This window comes from Lampetra fluviatilis, chromosome 16 (assembly GCF_964198595.1).
Source record: "Lampetra fluviatilis chromosome 16, kcLamFluv1.1, whole genome shotgun sequence".
In the NCBI taxonomy this organism is placed as follows: Eukaryota; Metazoa; Chordata; class Hyperoartia; order Petromyzontiformes; family Petromyzontidae; genus Lampetra; species Lampetra fluviatilis.
The window spans coordinates 1,944,367-1,969,429 of NC_136290.1; the positions used below are offsets into that span (position 1 = coordinate 1,944,367).

The following is a 25,063-nucleotide window of genomic DNA, read 5'->3' on the forward strand; positions in this document are numbered from 1 at the left end:
GGGGGTGGTGGGTGAGAGTTACACTCTCCCACGTGGTTATGTGCTGCCCGCCTCAGCCTGAGCCGTGCATGACGCTAGATACGTCTGCAGGTGCCGTGGGGCGGTAGTAGACCTCGCCTATCCCATTTTAAATTGCTGTGATCGATCACCACTATTGGTTATCGGTCCAATTTCTCCATTGATCGGGTGACAGAAAATTGGAACAAAAATCCCTCGCCCCTTTCACCCCTGCGTGCCATTGGACGGGAGGTGAGGGGCAGGGCTTGGTGACATCATAGGCCACGTCATGCTCGGGGTGGCTGTTGGGCGGATTCCTCCCTTCAGAGAGGCTGGATTTGGGGGGAGGCCGCTATTTTGAAAGGAGCCTGTATAATGGACTATGAAAATAGTCGTCAATAATATAAAAATCGTCGTTAATAATATAAAAATAATCAGGTAGTCGATGTTTTACCTCAGTCTCCTGGTTGTCCCAGCTTGAGTTAAAATAGTAGTTAAGGGTTTGTCTAAATTTTCTGTTTTATATATACAATTATAAATATTTTTTAAGGTGATTTCATAAAACATGGAAATTGCGAATGTGCAGGGCTTTTTGATAAAAAAAACCCTTTGAATTTAGTTCAAATAATATTGGCGGTGAAAGTGAAATGGCTGCTGTAATGCACGTTTCACCACTAATGTATGAGACGTGGCCAGCATGGTTATCTTTGGCCAAAACAAACCCCCATGACTGACAAAGCAGCACGGGGAGGCCTTCACCCAGTAATGGATTGTCAAAGGGCAGAAAATTATTATTGTTGCTATGAAAGCATTTTAAATTATCACCACACTTAACAAACATGTCTGTGCCCTTGTAATGGTGTCTGGTCGCAAGGTAACCAGTGGGGTTTTCAACTGGACCGGCAGCGGCATCCCAACTCTCTCCAACATCAACATCCAAGTACCTCACGGTATGAGCAGAACCCTGCTCCTTTGCCCTTTCTTATTAATCGCCCGTCGTAAAAAAACTACATCATGACAGTTCGGTGGAGTTTTATAAATCACCGAGTTTACGCGCAGTATTTGTCACTGCTATTTTCTGGAGGACGTAGAGAGGGCTCGGGCAATGCCACTGAAGTCCTTTTAAATCTGCGCAGGTGCCTATTGGTAAACTATATTTTCCAGCAGAGCAATATGAAGGTCTTGTACGAGTCCTCAGTGACAGCATGATAATTATGATATGATTTGTGTTACTACAACAACACAATCTATTTTTTTCAGTTCAGCTTTTCCTTCCGTTTATTCCTTCACATAATAGTGGATGTGCGAAGGCTGTTCGCTCACATTATTCCTAGCTACTGTTGCTTCCCTCGCACATCCACTCTTCATCTTAACATCTGTTTACAGATTCCTGTCCTCCACCACCCACCTCTTCCCCGTCTGTTCCACATCTTTCCTTTCAACTTTTTAAATTCCTCTTCCATTTTTTCCATCCTCCAAACACGCTTATCATCTATCAACTGAGAACTTCACCACACCCCTCCCCGCCCTGACAAGCACTACACCACTCTCTCCACCACCTGACCTGGCGGACTCATCCCTACCTATTACCCCCCCCTCACCACCACTACTCCAATCTCTCTGCCACTCCGCCTACACCACTCATCCCCAGGGCAGATGACGATGATCGTGGGCCAGGTTGGATGTGGGAAGTCGTCACTGCTGCTGGCCACCCTTGGTGAGATGCAGACCATGTCAGGAGCCGTCAACTGGAACAGGTGATCGCAAGGACGCGCCAGTGGCTACAGAGGGATGGAGTAGTGTCCAGTTTACACGTCTTCTGCATTTGGAATACAATTCCCATGTAACAGCAGCTGACCACACCCAAGGCTGTGATGTGGGCACGTCTTGTAATGCTGTGTTGTTTCTGCTTTTTTAGTCGGGTGGGGAGTCCTTCCACACCAGATGGGCGAAGGAGGTACTGCAAACATAACCGCACACATTGCACAGCTCACACCGCGTCTACCTACTGTGCACTCACTGATACTGGGCTGTAGCTAGGCCTCGGCAAGGTAAGGTAAAAGTTAAAAGGTAAAAACAACGAGCCTACCTTTACCCTACCTTTTACCTTACCACAATACAATCACTCTACCCTACCTTTTACCCTTTAGCAGGTAAGGTAAAAGGTAAAAAGCAACGAGCCTACCTTTTACCCTACCTTCTACCCTTACCCCATACAAATTACCCGATTACAGGGTAATTACTAGGGAACTAAACATGAAAAAGGTTTATAATGGTAAATGCTAGGTAGAGCGCTTTAGTCATATAGAATACACTCGATGATTCCAATTTTACACGCCTGTTGTTGTCGTTGTCATTGTTGTCGTTGTTGTATCCTCAAATCTTGTAACTCAATTTTAACCCACTTCCCAATATGGTATCGACTGCAAACTTGGTCTACTTATGTCATACTGATGACAATACGATATTCTATCATAAAATATATATTTAAACATTAATTTTTATGTTATGTTTCGGCTTGGGTCTAATTTTCCACGCTCAACTGACGTTGGCTGTAATTGGCCACGGTCCCTTTCGTTATGGCAAGCTTCGGGCCACTTCTTGGAGTCGTGTAGTTCTGCCATTACCCATACATTAAATAAAAGCGTGTTTTTAAAAAGTTTTTTTTATATTCCTTATTAAATGGAGGCCACGGACTGCACCACGGAGCTTCTAGCGGTAAACAAGTTACCGTATTTACCGGGTAATACTTCGCGCTACTTTTACCCTACCGGGTAATTCTTCCGAGCTACCTTTACCCTACCCTTTACCTTACCCCTTGGCATGTCGACACCTTTACCTTTACCCTTTTACCCGGTAAAAAGGGTAAATTACCTTATCTTGCCGAGGCCTAGCTATAGCGCTCGATTTTGTCACGAGACTTCCAGCCCGAACGCCCTGGAAGCAGCAGAGATAAGTCGTTAAACCTGGCACCACCCGACACAGCAAATTAGTAAGGTTTGTCACGTAAACAGAACATGCCAATTCGTTACTAGTACAGCACACCGGTGTGTTGGAGAGTAAATCCATAGCATTTACAATCTGAGTACGACGTTTCGCCAGTAATTACGGATGATGATGCTAGTTGTAATTACTGGCGAAACGTCGTACTTAGATTGTAAATGTTGTGGATTTAGTCTCCAACACACCGGTGTGCTGTACTAGTAACGAATTGGCATGTTCTGTTTACATGACAAACCTTACTAATTGGCTATGTCGGGTGGTGACGGGTTTAATGACACATTTATATTTACGCGATCTAACCCAAAAATCCTGTATTATGGACAATATTGGTCACGAAAGCCTACGTGTTAAACTAGCAGAGATAAGATCAGAAAATTCAAGCTCGTGAAATATATTTTGACGACAATTTTTAGTGTTAAGTAATATATACTTTCATTAATTAATTAATATTTTTCTTCTTGTTCTCATTTCACCGCTGAAGGCTTCCCTGCACCGTTACAGTCACGTGGGTTGTTTCATCATGCTTCATCAAACTGGTCGGAGTGAATTGGTGTCGTTGTGGAGAGTGGGGGGAGTGAGTGCAGTTCAGATGTTACTCGCAACTGATGTTAGCCATGGCCGGAGATTGAACTCAGGACGCTGTATTCAGAGTGCAGTGCGCTACCGCTACGCTTGGCAGTGTCAAGGGCAGTGACACGGCCCACCCGTAGTGTGTTGGCCACGTTGGAGAGGTTCACGGTTCAAATCAAACGGCTGCCCTGATTATTAGGGGTGCCATGGTGCCGAGATGTTAACTACCTTATCTGGTATGCAGGAGGTAGTGGGTTTGATCCCGACCCTGGCGCCTGCTGTATATTTGGAATTTGCGTCTCTCTCTCCCCGTGGTTGCGTGGATTTTTTTCTGGGTTCTCCAGTTTTTCCTTCCACATTTAGAATCAACGTGTGTTTAGAGTATTTGCCTGCTATAAATGATAGGTCACTTCGTTGACCTATCATGTGTGGCCAGGTCACTTCTGAAAAAGAGACATATATAACTCAGTGGGCCTTACCTGGTAAAATAAAAATAAATCCATAGTAATGCTACAGACTGGCTGCTTCACAGTCGACGTTAAAGATCCCCTGACGTCATTTGCAAGGGTAGGCCATTGTGTACTGGAATCAGGGCCTAAATTTGCCAATTAATCAAATTACCAAGCAATTACTTAATTGGGATGATGCACAGTAATGATTGCCTCTTACTGACAAACTAAGGCCCCAGGTCACTCTTGCAAATTATACGATCCTGGTCTCACCTGGTTAGACAAAATAAACTGGAAACCAAGTGGCGATAGCAGCAGCGGGTGGCACTGGGTGGTGTTGAGATAGATTCTCAAGATGTCGGTGCACCCAATATGAAACAGAAATTATCCAAAAAAAGTTTGACTCAATTTCCGTACGGGCATGCACATACCCACAGACAATTGTGTAATTCCTACACAAAGTAGCAATTGTCAAGTTAATTGAAATGAAGCGATGGGCCTTTCTAAAGATGCAAGGCTTTCGAAGTAAAAATTTCAAAACAAAACTCGACACTCTCACCACGGCTATCCTGAAAGAGTAGCTTTTAACAGCATTTATTTGACAACATTCATCAATATCACAGCGACCTTAAAGCAAGAGTATAAGCACAGTTTAGACATGACATACTGCATATATCTGCGTTTATTTAAATATCTACGTTTATTTAAACATTATTTGGTGATGCTGCTGCTGTTGCTTCGTTGGCAGTGGTGCACAAGCACTGCTAACAATAAACTCAACATGTTCATCAATAACACTGTAGCCTTAAAGGGTAAGGTATAAGTACAGTATACATATTATATACTTTTCCTTTAAGGCCACAGTGGTATTGATGAACGTGTTGAAGAGTGTATTGTTAGCTATGCTTGTGCACCACTGCCAATTCAAACAACAGCAGCAGCATCACCACCAAATAATTTGTTTAAATAAACGTACATGTCGTCCAAATTTGAGAGGGGTAGGGATAAAAGGGGGAATGGGTTTGGGTTGGATAAGAGAAGAGGGTTGAAGTTACGCTAGAACCAAAGCCGTCGCTTTGGGGTCGAGCCACGTGCCCTCTGCTGTGCCCTCGCTGGACACCACACAAGGAAGAGACGTGAGGCAGGGCCCAGAGGGAATCGCCCAAATACTCCGCTTCTGAATGCAGCAGCAGCAGCAGTAGCAGCAGGTTGTGCCCATGCTCAAGCTTGCCTTTTGCATCGGCGCATCACTGCAGCGTTGACCTTAACACGCACTTGGATGTTACATGCAGCCCCCTGGATTGCGACGGCTCCTCTGAGGAGAGTGACAGGTACCGCCACCGCGCTTCAGCTCCACCCTCCGTAACCCTGTGCTTGTGCATCAGAACATGCATGTGCATGCCCATTCTTCTGTCTGTCCGTCCATCGTTGCGGTGGTCTTTGGCCCCCGTTTTTGGAGACACATTTGCCCATTCATGCAGATGAGCAATGGTCATTCTTCGGGAGGGACTGAACCTGGGACTCCATACACTGGAGCAACATCACGGTGTCCTTGATCTGGCTATGAAGCATCTTCCACTAATGGATCGGATGCATTAAAAGTTCCCACTTACACAAGCATCCAGCCACAACGTTGCAGAGGCCAAGGATCAGCACATATTTATTGACCAACAAAAATATGGGCAACGCTGCATATCTTGTACCTTGTATTTATTGCAAATCGATTTTCATCTGAAACGAACATTCTGTCATCGCACCCCTCCACTGGCACATTTGAGCCAGCCCATGGTGCCTCATGATAGGGGTGGTTTTGTACCGGATTATGTGCCATGCCAGGCCAGAACCAAACCGTGAAACCCTGGCCTCACGCGAAGACGTCTGAATCTGGCCCAGGGCCAGAGGTAGGGTGAATCGTGAGTTGCTCATTCTGCAGTGGGTAAATATCTTTGTTGGGTGGAGCGGTGGCACAGCGGTTAGTGCACTGCGCTACGAAGCCAGGGACCTGAGTTCGATACCCGCTCACGGCCAACAGCAGTGACGATTATTTGAACCGGTCCTTGGCCTCCCCTAGGTCTACTTAGCCTCAAATGAGTACCTGGTGTTGTGTGTAAACATCACCACTGGGGAGACAGAGGTGGCCGACCATGGTGCTGGCCACTCACCTCCTCGTATTTGTATTCATGCTGAACTTCTTTCGCACTGTATGTAGCCAACCATGGTAATCGACGTTCATAGATGCGTCACGCTAGCAGCACTTGCCCCAACAGTCTGTTGCAGACTTTTCGAGAGATCTTTGTCTAGATTATTTGGTGCCTCCCAATCTGTGCCGGGATGGCTCTGAATGGCCCCAGCATGACTCGGTTTTACCGAGGAACATTGGTCTAAAATGATTGCTGTCCTCACTGAATACAAGATGCATCACAGATAATACTATTTGTTTCAGTATCATAATGTCTACCGACCATGGCATGTTTTTTTTAATCCATTGCAGATGAAAAGTCGTGTTATGCAATTCTATTCCAATGCGGAGTGTGGAGTAGCAGACCTGTGGTTGATCCAGGGCTCACTTCACACGGCATGCTGGAACTTCCCCAATCTGTTCCCAGGTTTCCATGACGTGGGTGGTACGATGTCACTTCATGTCCATTAGAGCAGTGGTTCTCAACCTTGTTTGGCTCATGTACCCCTTGTTGAATTTTGTTTCAACCGAGTACCCCCCTTACCTGACCCAACATGGTTCTGAGAAATAAATGTATGAATAATGAACATGAATATTTTAACCAATTTTCCATTTCGTGAGTATACTAACTAGCTCGTAACTGCAAGCGAATAAACCAAATTCAACGGACGCTTTGCGCTCGCCGGTTACTCTTGGAAACCACATTGGTACGATCAATGAGTTTGGAAAGGTCTTCTATATCGTTGTAGGTTACAATATGGATTAACATCTTATCGTAGTTATTTTATATTGGCAGATTAATTCGTGAATTATTCAATGACTCTCACGTATGATGTAATTTCACACATTTATAAATCACGTCACGTACCCCCTGGGACATTTCCACATACCCCCAGGGGTCTGCGTACCCCCGTTTGAGAACCACTGCATTAGAGATTCCTGATTCTCGCAAGAATCGTGATTCTTCTGTGGGTGATTCCAAATGATGAAACCTTTTTATTTAACGGGATTCTAGCATGGATTCTGCCATGAAAGAATCAACAGAATGTGAATCTTAGTCATTCGAGCCAGCTAGAATCCACGACCCTTCCGACTGCTAGGGGTTGGAGTAAACACGGTCATATGGGCGCCACGGTGGCGAGATGTTTACTCCCTCACCTGGTATGCAGGAGGTCGTGGGTTTGATCCTGACCCTGACGCCTGTATATTTGGCGTTTGCATGTTTTCCCCATGGTCGTGGATTTTTTTCCCAGTCCTCCGGTTTTTCCCTCTACACTTGGAAACATGCATTTAGAGTATCTGGCTGTGATAAATTTGCAGATGATAAGCCACTTCGTTGAGCTATAAATGATAGGTCACTTCGTTGACCTATCATTTGTGGCCAAATCGCTTCTGAAAAAAGAGCTGTATAGCTCAGTGGGCCTTACCTGCTAAAATAAAAATAGTTTAGTTTTCGCCTTCATACAGCGAAGTTGCTGTGGTCTATTAAAAACATCACTTATCAGCAGCTATTTGCTTGACTAGCTATGAAGTGTTTTGACGGATGTATTCAGGCAAGAACAGCAGCAGCAGCCGCCACCATCTGTCAGTGGTGGTGGCATGGCTCCAGTGCCTGTGATTGGGACTCGTGGCACCATAAGGCCACAAATAGTGAACGCTCACTGGCACAGGTGTTGAGAGCTATCTCACTGTGCTTTGGCTGCCTGGCACTCTTCTCATTGTAGCGAAGGTTGCTCCACCACATTGTGGTATTGGAGGGCAGCCCAACACCATTAATTGCCAACCTCCACAGGGGATAGCTCTGACACAGTGCAAGCCAAAAGCAAGTGCACTCTTCGGGCAAGTCCCTGTGCATGACTTTGAACTACATGTTAATTATATAAGAATCGAAGCTTTCTTGACTGCAGGAATTACTATTTGGTTCTTTCAGAAAATTCACGTAGAAAGAAATCTAATTAAATAATACGACGTTTCGATTGCAACACAAGCAACCATCATCAGGTACAAATGAATGAGAAAACAAACATAGTGAACTTGGAAATTTTATGCAATACAAAACAGAGAGTCGGCCAACAAAACAGTCAACACCCCACCTGGTTGATTACGTTCTTCCAAAGATTGCTAAATTTGAGAGAGAGACAAAACAGAGACACACAGACCTGACACACAAACAGAGAGAGACTCACACAGAGACAAACAGAGAGAGACACACACATAGGCACACAGAAATACGTCTCTGTGTCGAGGCCTTAAATAGAGAGAGACCTTACCAAAAGAACCAAAGAGTACATGTTCATTAGCCTGTGCGATATCCATTGTATACCCACATTGTCCCCAATTTTTCCCAAATGACGATACCAGTCGATTATGTCATGTCCCTTCCCCCGTGTGGCTCCATCTGTCCAGCCGAATGATATTTGACTGTGCATGGTGAATATGCGTGTGTGTATGTTGATCTTTTTTCGCACCGTACGTATCCAACCATGCTAAAGCGGGCCGATTCAATATAGCAGTGCAACCAGGGTTAATCTGGCACGGGGCCGCAAAGACGTGGAGCTCGGTGTTCAGAGACAAGTCAGGCAGCGTTCGCAAACCACTGCAGAGCCAGTAAAATCAAGTCAACCACAACTCCCTGGCTGCCCGTGCTGTCCCACATCTCTCCCCCACACATCCGCAACGATGCTGCAACCCTCCGGGAAGTCTTGTGACTTTAGGAAAACAGTCGCCTCTCCATTCATCAGGACCTCAATAACGTCCCTTGTCATCGCTTGAAGTCACGTAAGCCCTTTTGGACCCATACGCTTAACCTTTAAACAATGCGAGTTCAACATCGATGAAGCTTAGATAGCTGAATGTAGTTCAAAATAATGCACAAACAATCACCTTGTGAAAGACCCAACGCAGAAGATCCCTGGATATGACTTCCACAAAGCTCATGGTCTGCCCCAAACCGCATCCGCACAACCCATGGCAGATGTGGATACCTGATGCACAATTGGAAAATTAAAACTCTCCAGTGTGGGACCCTGGTCATCCAGAACAGACCATACAACGTATAACGACGCAAAGCTCGATCCATAAATACGAAGGGGACATCACAGCGATACACTCCGCTGGCTCCTGTCGCGGTAATCTGGGTTGACCACCTGAATGTGAAATTGTAGTTGTTGCTTTGCATCTACATCAACTGTACGAAAGAAGAAGAAGATTGCTTGCAGGTGAAGTACCTTTGATGACTCTTGGACACCGTTGGTGAGGCACACGTATTTATTCCGTACAAGTAGTCACAACTGTGGACATACAATACTAGAGGGGGTATCGGCCCCCTCACCCGGCTAGCTGGGAATACACTGCTAGCTATCTCTGACCTACCTCCTAGTCCTCCACTAACGGGCTAGGGGAGGCTGTCTGGCCCGACACTGGTAAGTCGGGCTACGGTACCCGGAGTCCCAGAGCACTAGCTCTGGTTCTCGGGACCACGCCGCTGGCTCGGTCCTGCGCGGCCCTGACAAGGGCGGCGTCCCAGGGGAGTCCAGGGCTCTAGCTAGACGATCTTCGGTCTTCACTGGTTTAGCTTTAACATTCTGCCCCGAGCCCTCTGACACATCCCCCTTTATACTCCACCCCCGCTGAGGGGTGGGGCCCCGGGCTGCCTGGTGCGGACGTCGTTGAGAGCACCCCCCCCCCCGTGCACTCACGTAGCCCCGCCCACTGTGTTTGTTTCCCATAAGCTGCCATGCATAACGGCTCTCTCTCTCTAACACCCCTACACAGGCATCAGATTTCTACTGACAGTTATTGGCCAGTCATAAATGCATTTGCCTGGGTAAGGGAACCTCCACACTCTAAACAACCACACCACTACTTATGGAAAGGTAGAATATTGAAGAGTTGGATATCATGATGCACCTGGGCAAATATTGATTGCCATAGTGTAATGGTTATTAACACGCCGGACTTGCAATCCAGAGGGTCGCCGGTTTGGTCCATTCTCCCAGCGCAGCAGTTGGAACAATTAGCGAGTCTCTTAAATCTCTCCAAACTCTGTCCACCTAGCAGTATAAATGGGTGCACCAGTTACTTAATAGAAAAGTTCTGTGTGGTGGGGAAAACTCACGCTTTGCCCAAAGACGTCTGGCCAGCAATGGAAGAGTAGGCCATTATATACCATACAGATGGTTAATCTAAAGTTCACCCTGAGTGATAGGCCCTTCCGCCAGCAGTGGCATGAGCAAGAGAATACAGGTCTGCACCTTTGCCTTTTACACGGCATGCTGGCTGCTGGCGGTGCTGTCTCAGAGTTCTCGTCTTAGTGGGAATGTTGTGAGCATAAAATTACAGGGTCAACTTGGTCAACCCTGGGGAATTAATAACATTGGTTGCCACTCTTTGGGTAATCCAATAGTGGCCATGCAGAGAGGCTAGCTCTCGCCATGGGAATGTGGAATTTCCTCCACGGGCTCAAAGTGACCAGCAGCTGAGGCAGGCACCTCCCCAAGTCCCTGGTTGACGTTGGAGACACTTTAAGGAGACGGACCAGACACTATAGTTTATACACTGCGGTATATACACAAGCAAGTTCACATACAGTGAGGGAAACAAGTATTTGATTCCCTGCTGATTGTGTACGTTTGCCCACTAACAAAGAAATGATCAGTCTATAATTTTAATGGTAGGTTTATTTGAACAGTGAGAGACAGAATAACATCAAAAAAATCCAGAAAAACGCATGTCAAAAATTGTATAAATTGATTTGCATTTTAATGAGGGAAATAAGTATTTGACCCCCTCTCAATTAGAAAGATTTCTGGCTCCCAGGTGTCTTTTATTCAGGTAAAGAGCTGAGATTAGGAGCACACTCTTAAAGGGAGTGCTCCTAATCTGTTAACAGAAGCAATCAATCAATCAGATTACAAACTCTCCACCATGGCCAAGACCAAAGAGCTCTCCAAGGATGTCAGGGACAAGATTGTAGACCTACACAAGGCTGGAATGGGCTACAAGACCATCGCCAAGCAGCTTGGTGAGAAGGTGATAACAGTTGATGCGATTATTCGCAAATGAAAGAAACACAAAAAGAACTGTCAATCTCCCTCGGCCTGGGGCTCCATGCAAGATCTCACCTCGTGCAGTTGCAATGATCATGAGAACGGTGAGGAATCAGCCCAGAACTACACGGGAGGATCTTGTCAATGATCTCAAGGCAGTTGGGACCATAGTCACCAAGAAAACAGTTGGTAACACACTACGCCGTGAAGGACTAAAATCCTGCAACGCCCGCAAGGTCTCCCTACTCAAGAAAGCACATATACATGCCCGTCTGAAGTTTGCCAATGAACATCTGAATGATTCAGAGGACAACTGGGTGAAAGTGTTGTGGTCAGATGAGACCAAAATGGAGCTCTTTGGCATCAACTCAACTCGCCGTGTTTGGAGGAGGAGGAATGCTGCCTATGACCCCAAGAACACCATCCCCACCGTCAAACATGGAGGTGGAAACATTATGCTTTGGGTGTGTTTTTCTGCTAAGGGGACAGGACAACTTCACCGCATCAAAGGGACAATGGACGGGGCCATGTACCGTCAAATTTTGGGTGAGAACCTCCTTCCCTCAGCCAGGGCATTGAAAATGGGTCGTGGATGGGTATTCCAGCATGACAATGACCCAAAACACATGGCCAAGGCAACAAAGGAGTGACTCAAGAAGAAGCACATTAAGGTCTTGGAGTGGCCTAGCCAGTCTCCAGACCTTCATCCCATAGAAAATCTGTGGAGGGAGTTGAAGGTTCGAGTTGCTAAACGTCAGCCTCGAACCCTTAATGACTTGGAGAAGATCTGCAAAGAGGAGTGGGACAAATCCATCCTGAGATGTGTGCAAAGCTGGTGGCCAACTACAAGAAACGTCTGACCTCTGTGATTGCCAACAAGGGTTTTACCACCAAGTACTAAGTCATGTTTTGCAGAGGGGTCAAATACTTATTTTCCTCATTAAAATGCAAATCAATTTATAAAATTTTTGACATGCGTTTTTCTGGATTTTGTTGTTATTCTGTCTCTCACTGTTCAAATAAACCTACCCTTAAAATTATAGACTGATCATTTCTTTGTCAGTGGGCAAACGTACAAAATCAGCAGGGGATCAAATACTTTTCCCCTCACTGTATATGCTCACTTAACAATTGACTTCTCTTGGCTTAAGTCTGCTTTATTTGGATTAAAACATCAATTTAATGTTTTACTTCATAAAATAAATGCACAGCATTTTTAAGTGTCGAGTGATAAATATATACACACAGCATATACTTGTCCTGCATATATACAATGATATATAATCACACTATTTAATAGTATTGCCTTAGACTGCTCAGTAATTTCTTCGTGTTCGCCTCTCGTGCCCTCCATCTGCTCCTCTCATTGTGGCAGCCGCAAGAGGGGTCCAGTCGCGTATGCAGCGCAGAAGCCGTGGCTCCTCAATGCCACTGTGGAGGAGAACATCACCTTCGGCAGCCCGTTCGTCAAGCAGCGGTGAGCACAGCGTCATCAACACTGTGCTGGTGCTCACACTGTGGGCGTGTTTAATGCCACGATGGCGAGATTTTAACAACCTCGCCTGGTGTACAGGAGGTTGTGGATTCGATGCTGACCCTGATACCTGTATATTTGGAGTTTGCATGTTCTTCCCGTGGTCGCGTCGATTTTTCTCCCGGTCCTCTGGTTTTTTATTCCACATTAAAAAACATGCGTTCAGAGTATTTGGCTGCCATAAATTTCCACGTGAAAAGCCACTTCATTGAGCTATCATTTATGGCCAGGTCGCTTCTGAAAAAAAGCTGTATAGCTCAGTGGGCCTTCCCTGGTAAAATGAAAATAGACTTTTGTAGTTTATTAAATAACTAGTGAGTTAACATGCTGGATTTGCTTGCAATCTAGAAGTTGCTGGTTCAGTTAAATCTCCTGGCACAGCAAGTGAAATAATGGTGCAAGTTTCTTGCCTCTGGAATTTCGTTGTTTTTTGTTACCTGAAAATATGTTGCTTTCACCACGGTTCCCCAATGTTGATTGACAGATCGCGTGTGATGTGCTAAAGCACAGGGTGCTCCCGCCTCGTGCAAGGTGGAGGCCCTTCCAAAAGTGGCATAAGCAGATTTCAGGGCTGTTCCTTTAACTTCATATGGCTACAGATTAATGTAATGGATGAGACATGATGGGGTGTTTCTTGAAGGATGCCAATCTAATTGTGCAGTGACTAGACCAGGAGTATATGTGTGTGCGTTTGAGCCGTTTTGTGTGGGTGTGTCCGTGATTGTTTGTGTGTGAGCGTGTGTGCTGGGCGTGGTGCTGGCCATCCACCTCGTGAGCCGTGCCGGCCTTCATAGCTACTCGCTAACAGCACTTGCTCCAACAGTCTGTTAAGGCTATACTGGGGATCTTTGTCTTTGTTTTTCTTAAGAGTGTGCATGTGAATGTGCGAATATTGGAGGAAGTAGCCACCCTCTGTGAGTGACTAGCGGATGTGCCATCTGTTGAGGAAGTTTCAAGAGCAATCCAGAGTCTGAGACCAGGAAAAGTGCGAGGCAGAGATAATCTCCCAAGTGAACTGCTGATTTTTTTTCAGGCTGTCCTATATAACATTTTCTGTCCATCTGCTGCAGCAGAGGTGTAGTAAATTTCAACAGGACCTACATCTTTGCTTTATCGACCACGTAAATGCCTATTATACAATCAATAGGCCAGGGCTCTGGGTTACCGTTCATGCATTTGGGGTCTCTGACCCTCTGCTCTCAATCATTAAAGACTTTCATGATGTTGGGCAGGCCCAGGTAAAGCTGCGTCGTCAGAAATCAGTGCCATTCCCTGTACATCCCGGGGTTCGACAGGGATGTCATCTGGCTTCTACATTATTTAAAAAAAAATTACATGTGGTTTGAGAAGCTTTCCGTGGCTGTAACAGAGGAATGTTTATCTGGTATATATACAATAGGAGGTTGATCAATTCCTGGATGCGGTTAAGGGATTACTCACTAATGGTCAACCATGTTACATATGCTAATGATCTGTCACTAAGAAATGGGGCCTTACCATTAGCCCCACATAAACAAAACACCTGCCTGGGTATTTTGTGTCATAAAACACTCCAGCCCCACCACTCCCGATTAGTTTTGGGACAGTTGTGCAGAGAGTGGAGAAGTTTCCGTATCTGGGCAGTGTGCGTATGACCAACTCTGGACAGGCAGCGGAGATGTCAAACCAAATAAGTTGAGTGCAATAATATTTTCATCAGCTGCGTAACACCGTGCGAATCAACCGGGGCCATAACTTTATATGAGTTGCGGGTCTTCTCGGCCACAGTAATGCTTTCCCTTCTCGATGCTTGTGAAAAGTGGAGCCCTTTAAAGGAACATCTGCGCCGGTTTTAAACATTCAAGATGGCCTGTCTACGATCCATCCTGGGTTTAACCAGACTGGATTGTGAGGAGCTCACAGATCCTTGAAAGATCTGGACGCAGGCTCATCAGTGTGCTTCCCCCGGAAGGCGAGGATGCGTTGGCTGGGTCATGTAGCCAACATGCCCAGCCACCGCATGTCGAAGTTGCTTCTGTTTGGCTGGATAGAGGGGGCTAAATTGGTGTGGTTCGGACTAGACAGCAGATGGACTGATTTGGTACAGAAGGATGTGGGCCTGATTGGACTTGCCAATGACTGGTACATTGGTGTTTAGATTGGCCTCTGTGGAGAAGGCGAGTTAAGGAAGCTACTGGACAGTTGGAGGCAGTCTCCCTCCAGCAACAGCAGAGGGCAGAGGAGCGACGCTCACAACAACGAGCGGAGCGCCAGGTGACTAAAACGGAGAAACTTGGCACAGTCGGGAGCACAGGTGGTGCATCTGCCAGTCATCTCCGTCAGTCAACCCATGGCACCTGGGTGTATACCATGACCTCCTGTCAGTGAGCCTTCGACACTTCACGTGGCCTCACAGTGCACTTAGCCTAGCACAGGCACTGCGGTGACGTCACTGCCACTAAATGGTGAACGGCAGTTGATGATTTTGTATGTGCTTTAGTGTGTGAGTATATGAGTATGCGTTCCTCTGTGTGAGTGTGTGCGTGCGTGCCTGATTGTTCCATGCAGGGTACACATGTTGTGCCTTACAATTGGTGCCTCGTTTGTTCAAACAGGTACATTGCAGTGATTGACGCCTGCTCTCTACAGCCAGACATTGATATCCTGCCACAGGGAGACCAGACGATGATCGGAGAGCGGGTCAGTGTACTACCACCATTTAAACAATCATTACAAAGTGCGCGCCTAACCAAATCTCCTGCAGGGTAAAGTTTACTACCACGTGATTCATTAAGATCGGATTAAAGCTTTATGCAGGCCCAGCTGCAGGTGCTGTCAGACGTGGGGGGGTGAGGGGGGAGTCCAGTCGAGCTGCTGTGTGGAGCCGCCACCGTAATGGTGATTGACCGCTAGGTGGAGTGGACTTGGGTGGGCCAGCAGGACGTTGATGGTGCAGGGCCCACCCCGGGCACCCACCCAGCACCAGCCTTGGCCTCATGCATTGAACCAAAGTTCATTGTCAGTAACATGAAATGTGTATGCATTTTGGTTTTATCCTTATCAAATTCATAGTTATTCTGAATTGCTTTGTGATTGCCACGCAGTGGACGCTCTTTGCATGGCGTAGACAAGGTGTGCTGCTCGTGTGGATAATGAAGCTGACAGAAGGGACTCGAGAATGATGCTCTGATGTCAACTTCTGCGGGTTGTCTTTGTTGCATGGTGTGACACCGATTGCATCACAATTGGGTGATAATTGGTATAAAAAGCCAACAAAACTTTTGGTAAATATTTCCCTGATGTGTTACTTATCTCTCGACTATTCCATTCTGTCCATCGTAATTAAGTGATCCAATTTCCCATCCTGTGGCAAATGCTGTTTACCCCTTTCAGCTTTATTTAATCGGATTATTCATATTATTTTCTATTCATCATCTTAGCAGTACTCACCAGAAGCTGTTACTGGGTGACCTGATTCCAACATTTTGACTGCTGTATTAAAAGTTTCTGGGATGCATTTTCAATCGCCTCTTCAGTATTCACTACCTTTTGGAAATACATTTTTCCCTGCTGCATCCTGGTACTCCGTATTTCTCACCTTGTCTCATAACAAATAGACGTGAAAGTAATGTGCCTGGATGGAGATTGATTTGTCCGTTATCTACACATATTATAGTCTTTTATATATATAGAAGCCTAAATTGATAATAAAAAAAACTTGCCAGTTCATACGTTTGTTGAAATAACAGCAGAAGGAAGAAATAAATAAAAAAGCGTTTGTCATGGTGTATGATGTGCCATGACGGATGTCAAAGCCTGAACACATTTTGATACTTTTGTTCCAGCCTTCAAACGTACGCATATTTCACAGTTTATCGTGATGATGATGATTGTGTAGGCCAATGAAGAGAAACTAGCTATTAGAGGTTTAGTTCAAAGAGATTTAGCCATTCAATTGCTTTGTCTGAGAGTTGGTGAATTGCAGAGTGTTGGTGGGGTCGCTGATGAGCTGTATGTAAGGGAAGCTGGGTAGTGTGGTGGTGGGGATCGCTGATGAGCTGTGTGTAGAGGAAGTTGGGTAGTGTGGTGGTGGGGTCACTGATGAGCTGTGTGTAGAGGAAGCTGGGTAGTGTGGTGGTGGGAGTCACTGATGAGCTCTGTGTAGAGGAAGCTGTGAAGTGTGGTGGTGGGGGTCACTGATGAGCTGTGTGTAGAGGAAGCTGGGTAGTGTGGTGGTGGGGATCACTGATGAGCTCTGTGTAGAGGAAGCTGTGAAGTGTGGTGGTGGGGGTCACTGATGAGCTGTATGTAGATGAAGCTGGGTAGTGTGGTGGTGGGGTCACTGATGAGCTCTGTGTAGAGGAAGCTGTGAAGTGTGGTGGTGGGGGTCACTGATGAGCTGTATGTAGAGGAAGCTGGGTAGTGTGATGGTGGGGTCACTGATGAGCTGTGTGTAGAGGAAGCTGTGCAGTGTGGTGGTGTGGTTACTGAGGAGCTGTGTGTAGAGGAAGCTGGGCAGTGTGGTGGTGGAGTCGCTGATGAGCTGTGTGTAGAGGAAGCTGGGTAGTGTGGTGGTGGGGTCACTGATGAGCTGTGTGTAGAGGAAGCTGGGCAGTGTAGTGGTGGGGTCACTGATGAGCTGTGTGTAGAGGAAGCTGGGTAGTGTGGTGGTGGTGTCGCTGATGAGCTGTGTGTAGAGGAAGCTGGACAGTGTGGTGGTGGGGTCACTGATGAGCTGTGTGTAGAGGAAGCTGTGCAGTGTGGTGGTGGGGTCACTGATGAGCTCTGTGTAGAGGAAGCTGGGCAGTGTGGTGGTGGGGTCACTGATGAGCTGTGTGTAGAGGAAGCTGAGCAGTGTGGTGGTGGGGTCACTGATGAGCTGTGTGTAGAGGAAGCTGGGCAGTGTGGTGGTGGGGTCACTGATGAGCTGTGTGTCGACGAAGCTGGCCAGTGTGGTGGTGGGGTCACTGATGATCTGTGTGTAGAGGAAGCTGGGCAGTGTGGTGGTGGGGTTACTGATGAGCTGTGTGTAGAGGAAGCTGTGCAGTGTGGTAGTAGGGTCGCTTATGAGCTGTGTGTAGACGAAGCTGGGCAGTGTGGTGGTGGGGTCACTGATGAGCTGTGTGTAGAGGAAGCTGTGAAGTGTGGTGGTGGGGGTCGCTGATGAGCTGTGTGTAGAGGAAGCTGTGAAGTGTGGTGGTGGGGTCACTGATGAGCTGTGTGTAGAGGAAGCTGGGCAGTGTGGTGGTGGGATCACTGATGAGCTGTGTGTAGAGGAAGCTGGGCAGTGTGGTGGTGGGATCGCTGATGGGTTGTGTGTAGAGGAAGCTGTGAAGTGTGGTGGTGGGGGTCGCTGATGAGATCTGTGTAGAGGAAGCTGAGCAGTGTGGTGGTGGGATCGCTGATGGGTTGTGTGTAGAGGAAGCTGTGAAGTGTGGTGGTGGGGGTCGCTGATGAGATCTGTGTAGAGGAAGCTGAGCAGTGTGGTGGTGGGATCGCTGATGAGCTGTGTGTCGACGAAGCTGGCCAGTGTGGTGGTGGGGTCACTGATGATCTGTGTGTAGAGGAAGCTGGGCAGTGTGGTGGTGGGGTTACTGATGAGCTGTGTGTAGAGGAAGCTGTGCAGTGTGGTAGTAGGGTCGCTTATGAGCTGTGTGTAGACGAAGCTGGGCAGTGTGGTGGTGGGGTCACTGATGAGCTGTGTGTGGAGGAAGCCGGGCAGAGTGGTGGTGGGGTCAATGATGATCTGTGTGTAGAGGAAGCTGGGCAGTGTGGTGATGGGGTTACTGATGAGCTGTGTGTAGACGAAGCTGTGCAGTGTGGTGGTGGAGTCACAGATGAGCTCTATGTAGAGTAAGCTGGGTAGTGTGGTGGTGGGGTCACTGATGAGCTGTGTGTAGAGAAGCTGGGCAGTGTGATGGTGGGGGTCACTGATGAGCTGTGTGTAGAGGAAGCTGGGTAGTGTGGTGGTGGAGTCACTGATGAGCTGTGTGTAGACGAAGCTGTGCAGTGTGATGGTGGGGTCACTGATGAGCTGTGTGTAGACGAAGCTGGGCAGTGTGGTGGTGGGGGTCACTGATGAGCTGTGTGTAGAGGAAGCTGGGTAGTGTGGTGGTGGGGGTCACTGATGAGCTCTGTGTAGACGAAGCTGGGCAGTGTGGTGGTGGGGGTCACTGATGAGCTCTGTGTAGAGGAGGCTGTGCAGTGTGGTAGTGGGATCACTGATGAGCTCTGTGTAGAGGAAGCTGTGCAGTATGGTAGTGGGGTCGCTAATGAGCTGTGTGTAGAGGAAGCTGTGCAGTGTGGTGGTGGGGTCACTGATGAGCTGTATGTAGAGGAAGCTGGGCAGTGTGGTGGTGGGGTCGCTGATGAGCTGTGTGTAGAGGAAGCTGGGCAGTGTTGGACACGTTTCTGGAATCGCACAAATTGGTAAACTCTGTTTCGATGCTCTGCATCACGCAGGGTTTGTGTACGATTACAAAACGTTTAGCGCTTCCTCCTTTCTCAGGACTGCAGTCGTTTCTGAATGCTTCCTCCTGTACCTTTGACTCAATGTTTCCCGCATGCATCGCCACCACCGCTCTGCAGGGCATCAACCTCAGCGGAGGACAACGGCAGCGAATCAGCGTGGCCCGGGCCATCTACCAGGAGACCAACATGGTGTTCCTGGTGAGCGCCAGCACTGCCCGCTCCACCTGCCTTCTCTTTTACAGGCATGGCTGCATCTCGCCATCTGTGACCTGGTGTGACGCCCAGCTGGTCGATAGGCTCCGTCGCTCTATTGTGTTTAGTTTGTCGTCCTTCCCCCCCGCACCCCCGATTAGCACGGTTGGCTCTGTACGGTGCGAAAGAAGTTCAACATACATACATACTCACATAAACAAGCTGTCATAAAAGGGCACATGCAAACCACTGGTAGTGAATTGAGGAGAACTACTGTTAGTCACAGTTTATATATTGACTGCATGATCTTCTACCTCATAGAGCAGTGATGGGAAATCTGGACTATAATTTTTTTTTTTTAGCTAAGGCCCACTGAGCTATATTGCTCTTTTTCAGAAACGACCTGGCCACAAATGATACCTCAACGAAGTGGCTTCTCACGTCGAAATTTATAGCCAAATACTCGAAACGCACATTGGATTCTATACGTGGACGGAAAAACTAGAGGACCCGGAGAAAAATCCAAATGACCACGGGGAGAGAGAGACACACAAACTCCAAATATACAGGTGTCAGGGTTGTGATCAAACCCACGACTTCCTGTATACGAGGCGAGGTAGTTAACAGGTGGCCCGTGAGCCGCAGGTTGCCCGCAGAGGCGAAGTGGAGTTCATGTTCTTACGCGTTAGTTTAAACACACACAGGGGAGCTGTGATTTGAGACAAGTTGCGACGAACCCAAACCTTACATGGTGAAGTGTTTCGTATTTTGATTCGGTATGATCCGCAATGGACTTAAGATCTCGTAATGTTTGTTTTATCAAAGTAAGACACGATTTTGTATCCTGGTATGGCGGGTGAAACAATGGGCCGAATTTCTTAAACACTCCGGCTTCCGTCCACCCAGCAGCATAAATGGGTACACCGCAGTTAGTTAATTGGAGGGCCGTGTGTGTTGTGATCAAGCGTGGATACATCCACTTCCTCCAAGACGTCCGAAGAGAGTGAGCAAGCAGAACAAAATATCCTCTCGTGGGTCTCTCTAGAGCTTGGTCTCGTGGAAGCCACTGGAGTTATGCACTTTTAAATCTTAATTGAAAACTCGTTTCTTTAGAATAACTTTACGTGTTTAGTTTGTTGTGCTTCCCCCTGCACCTCTGGCTAGCACGGTTGGCTACATAAAGTGCGAAAGAAGTTCAACACACACATACACACGTACACGAACAATCAATGACAAGGCTGCACCTTTATATCAACAAACCGGAGCCATGAGCCACCCCCGCTGGGCCCGGTGGGGATGTTTGCGGACAGAGCCAGAGGGAGCACTGACCTGGGAGAAGAGGAGTCCCTCGGCCGACTCGCGTACCGCCGGCGACCATTTTCAGCAGCGTTGACTCCCCCCCCCCCCCCCCCGTCCTCTCACCCTCCGCTCCCACCCGTTCAGGATGACCCATTCTCGGCGCTGGACGTGCACCTGAGCGACCACCTCATGCAGGAGGGAATCCTGAAGCTGCTGCGTGACGACAAGCGCACCGTGGTGCTCGTCACACACAAGCTGCAGTACCTTCCGCACGCCGACTGGGTAGGTGCCGCGCCCCCCACCCCCTTCCGCCGTGTCCTGGCACCGCCGCTGCCCCGTTCCTTGTCTCGTGGCCGGGATCCTCGCTGGAGCGGCAGGCGGTGACCCGCCGTAGAGGGGTGCTGCACGAACCGTCGGCAGGAGGATTCGGAATTGTGAGAGCTGCTGCGGGAGACCGGTGGTGTGCGACGACGTGGCGTGCGTTTTTGATTCGCACTTCCCGGCACTGGTGCAGGTGTTTTGTGTGGTAGGGTTTCTCACAGGCAGAGTGTGTGGATTGCATCTGAACAAACGCTTTGAGCAGGAACCTCTTCAAATGTTTTTGCTCGTTACTCAGTGAGCCTTTCCTGTGCAAAGATGTATTACTATATTACAGTGATTAAATTCGTGTTTAAAATGTACGAATGATAAGAAAACCGCCGGGATGTAAACTTCGCAATGGCCTGTTCATTGCTCATCCCCCGTACTCCATTCTATGAATTTTCAGATAATCGCCATGAAGGACGGGACCGTGCTTCGGGAGGGCACCCTCAAGGACATCCAGAACAACGACCCCGAGTTGTACGAACACTGGAAGACGCTCATGAACCGGCAGGACCAGGAGTTTGAGAAGGTTCCTTCGTGCACCCACTCACAAAGCACGTCCTACCTTCAACACTTTTGTTGCGGACAAAAAATTGCGTGACTAAATCCGCAATAAAATGACATTTTCATGCTGCCAATTCACATGCAGACGTCCATTCTTCTCCCTGTTCAGTTCAGCACCAGGGGATGTTCCTTTCAGCCCAGACATTAATTTCCTTCTTTGTCCAATAGCAGAAGCTTAACCCACAGAAGTATCCATGCTTGCGTTCGAGGTCTTAGCCAGGTGTAAGCAAATGTCATTGTAGACCTCAAATGAACTGGGCTTTGGTGCCGCTTCCGCTGCAGGAAACGATATCTGAGAGCAAGACCGTGCTGGAGCGCAAGAACCTCCGGCGGGCGATGTACTCGCGCGAAGCCCAGCTCAAAACCCAGCAGGACGAGGAGGAGGAAGGTGTGGTACCTACCCCCAACGGCCGCTCGCACTCCAGCCCTCAGGGCCCGTCACGCTCCGCCCCCTCCGAACGTAGTCATCACGCGTTGTGTATTGGTTGTGGTGGGACACGGACATTGTAAGCGTAATGCGCCACATTGTTATGATACCGATAGAATACAATCCCAAAGGTTTAATATTGAAAGAAAAATATGGCCGCTGATTGACGTCTTGCCCCTAACCTGATTTTCTGCCGAATAATTTTTTTTAAGCATAAGCAGCCTGCACATCCTTAGGACGTGTCCCTCCCTCCTTTTTTTTCCTCCCTCCCGCACTGACTACGCATTTGCGTGGGATACACGCGGTCGGGGTGGAGGGTGGGGGTGGGGGGGAGTCGTAACATCGCAACGGACAAACCCGGCTCAATGCTGTGGGACACGGGGGGATGTCATCACGCGGATGTGCCCAGCGACGTCTCCACCGCGCACGCAAGCTTGGGCATGCGCCAGCCAGGAATCCAAACAAGAATTCAGGCAGAATTTTTTTGTTATATATACAATATCAAACTAGCGTATTAATATAAAATAGTGGTGTAAATTTAAAGTGTTTCCGTCATTAATGCGGATTTCGGTTGCCGAACTAATACATGATAAGGTCGCACTCATTACAGACAGAGTTATTCCCACACATGAAACAAAATACCTTGCTGATCTCGTCAAGAAGCATACACCATCACGCAAACTGCGGTCATCCTCGCAGCAGCGGCTATTGGATAGCTATCGAACAAAGATGGTCCCTACATCGCGCCATCTGGAATGCTTTTCTTTCTGACATTAGGAAGCCGCAGGAGCTATGTACTTTTAAATCTAGATTGAAAACGAATTTCTTTAGAACTGTTTTTTGTCTTAAGTTTGTTGTCCTTCCCCCGCACCTCTGATTAGCATCGTTGGCTATGTACAGTATGAAAGAAGTTGAAAATTAATTATCCATGCAATGCAACCAGTTTGCACCAAACAGAAAGTGGTTTCCACCCGAGATTATTATTCCACAAAAGGGTGTGGGCGTTGGGTGAGACGTTGCTGGGATTAGGGAACGTCCACACTTACACGTCGACTTCTACAACCACTTCGTGGTGGTACACTGTCAAATTTTTCGATCGTTGTCAACCAGTCGGAGATCTTACGAGTGACAGAAAACCCCATCTTGCCTTACCCCAAGCACATCATCACCCTTATCATCAACATTTTCATGGTTGCAATTCCACCTTTTTCTCCTTCCCTCTGTCTCCCCTTCCCCTTGCAATTTATAAGTGAAGATAGCGGAACATTTAAATAAAAACAATGGTGCAGAATGAACGCATTCCTGCAATCCCATTCTCAATCTGCAAAGTGTACTTCCTCTATTGCCACAGGAAACATACGCAACTCTTCCTTGTAATCTCTCTAATTGTACTTGACAAGTTTAATTGAGCTCGATACATCCTCCATAATTGAGAACCCTCAGCATGTGCAGTTGATTGAATGGCATTCTCCTGTGTGGCAGTGCAGCGTGTGTGATGTCTGACACCCAGTGTGGCAGTGCAGCGTGTGTGATGTCTGACACCCGGTGTGGTAGTGCACCGTGTGTGATCTCTGACACCTGCGTGGTGGTGCGCTCTGTGTGTGATCTCTGAAATCCCGGCCCGCAGAGGAGGAGCTGGAGAGCGATGACGAGGACGACGTATCTTCCGTATTCCGTCAGCGTGCCAAGCTGCCGTGGGGCGCGTTCCTGCGCTACCTCACTTCGGGCGGCGCTCCTCTGCTGCTGCTGCTCATCCTCTCCCAGCTGCTCAAGCACTCGGCCATGGTGGCCATCGACTTCTGGCTCTCCGAGTGGACGTCCGATGCCTACAACTGCACTGGCGCAGCGCAGCAGCCCAACTGCAGCCACGGCAACGGCACGCAGGCGGTATGGCGGAGCCCGGGGCGAGCGTGCAGCCTCTCTGCGGAAGGAAGACGAAACCCCCTCCCGCACAAAAAAACGAACACGTGGCTCTCGTCTCGTGGCTGCTAGACACGCTGGGCTGCGTGTTCGCGAGCTGTCCGGCACAAATAAGGACCTCAAAGTGACGGTCTAGCGCATCGCCATGGCACGACGTGGTGTCCCCATCCCCACGTGTTTTAACACAACGTCCGTGCGGTGACTTTCACTCTGAAGTGATAATCATAATAATACTGTCATGTTATATAGCGTCATTCATGCTCATAGCATCTCATAAATACTTCTGTTACAAAGTATACGTTTAAAAAGTATATTTTTTCCAGATATATTTTGTAGGGAAAAAAAACCAGGAAGATACAGCGTACAGACAGACGGGGCTGGATGGGGGAACGCGAGGGGTAGAAGCGTAACGGAAGAACACCAACAAGCGTGTTGGGGTCCCACACGGGGCATGAGCGTTATAAGAGGAAGAGAGAGAGGGAGCGGAGTTGCTGATGCTTTGAGGAACGCTGTGGGGGAGGGAAATTAGGGTATTAGGGTGTGGCGTTAGAATTGGTGAGTGAGTGAATGAGGGTATGTCTGCTGGGGGAAGTAGGAGGGATGTGTTAACTATGAAGTATGTTTTTAATCATTAACTAGAAACCTGCAAGTCCTTTGGACGTGATCATCCTTCCCTCCCTACTAGCCAGCCAGCAAAACTTTTGATATTTTTTCTGACCTGCCTATACTGGACATCTGTGAAAAATACGTAATTTCTCAAGGGATTCCTCCAGTTATATAGAGCCCTGTCTCTCTTCACCTTTACCATGCCTTCTCTCTATTGCATTTTCCAATTTATCTCGATTTCTCGCTTTGTTATCTCTATCAGTTTTTCTGTTCCTCTGTCCCCTCTTCTGGCTCTCCCTCCCTTTCTCTATATTCCTCTCCTTCCTCCACACCATCTCATCCTCTTCCCTCCCGCTTTCTCTCCCTGTTTCTCTCACCTTTCTCCCTCGCTTTCCTTATTCCCACCTCTCCCTTTCCCATCTGAATCTGCCTTGCCCTCTCCTTAATCCTGCCACTGTTTGT

At 47.8% G+C, this 25,063-nt stretch overlaps 1 protein-coding gene across 3 annotated transcripts in view; it reads left to right on the forward strand.

Annotated features, from left to right (window-relative positions):
- LOC144936460 (ATP-binding cassette sub-family C member 8-like) overlaps positions 1-25,063 on the forward strand; it is a 113,917-nt gene that overhangs the window by 62,380 nt on the left and 26,474 nt on the right. For 2 of the 3 annotated variants that reach the window (XM_078863530.1, XM_078863528.1), the window contains exons 16-26: positions 872-947; positions 1,649-1,754; positions 1,916-1,954; positions 5,312-5,350; positions 12,622-12,723; positions 15,375-15,459; positions 19,348-19,428; positions 20,866-21,003; positions 21,488-21,613; positions 21,931-22,036; positions 23,703-23,962. In XM_078863530.1, coding sequence (XP_078719656.1) covers positions 872-947; positions 1,649-1,754; positions 1,916-1,954; positions 5,312-5,350; positions 12,622-12,723; positions 15,375-15,459; positions 19,348-19,428; positions 20,866-21,003; positions 21,488-21,613; positions 21,931-22,036; positions 23,703-23,962 — 1,158 coding nt within the window. The remainder of the gene's footprint in view (positions 1-871; positions 948-1,648; positions 1,755-1,915; positions 1,955-5,311; positions 5,351-12,621; positions 12,724-15,374; positions 15,460-19,347; positions 19,429-20,865; positions 21,004-21,487; positions 21,614-21,930; positions 22,037-23,702; positions 23,963-25,063) is intronic. The other variant, XM_078863529.1, reaches the window with a different exon arrangement.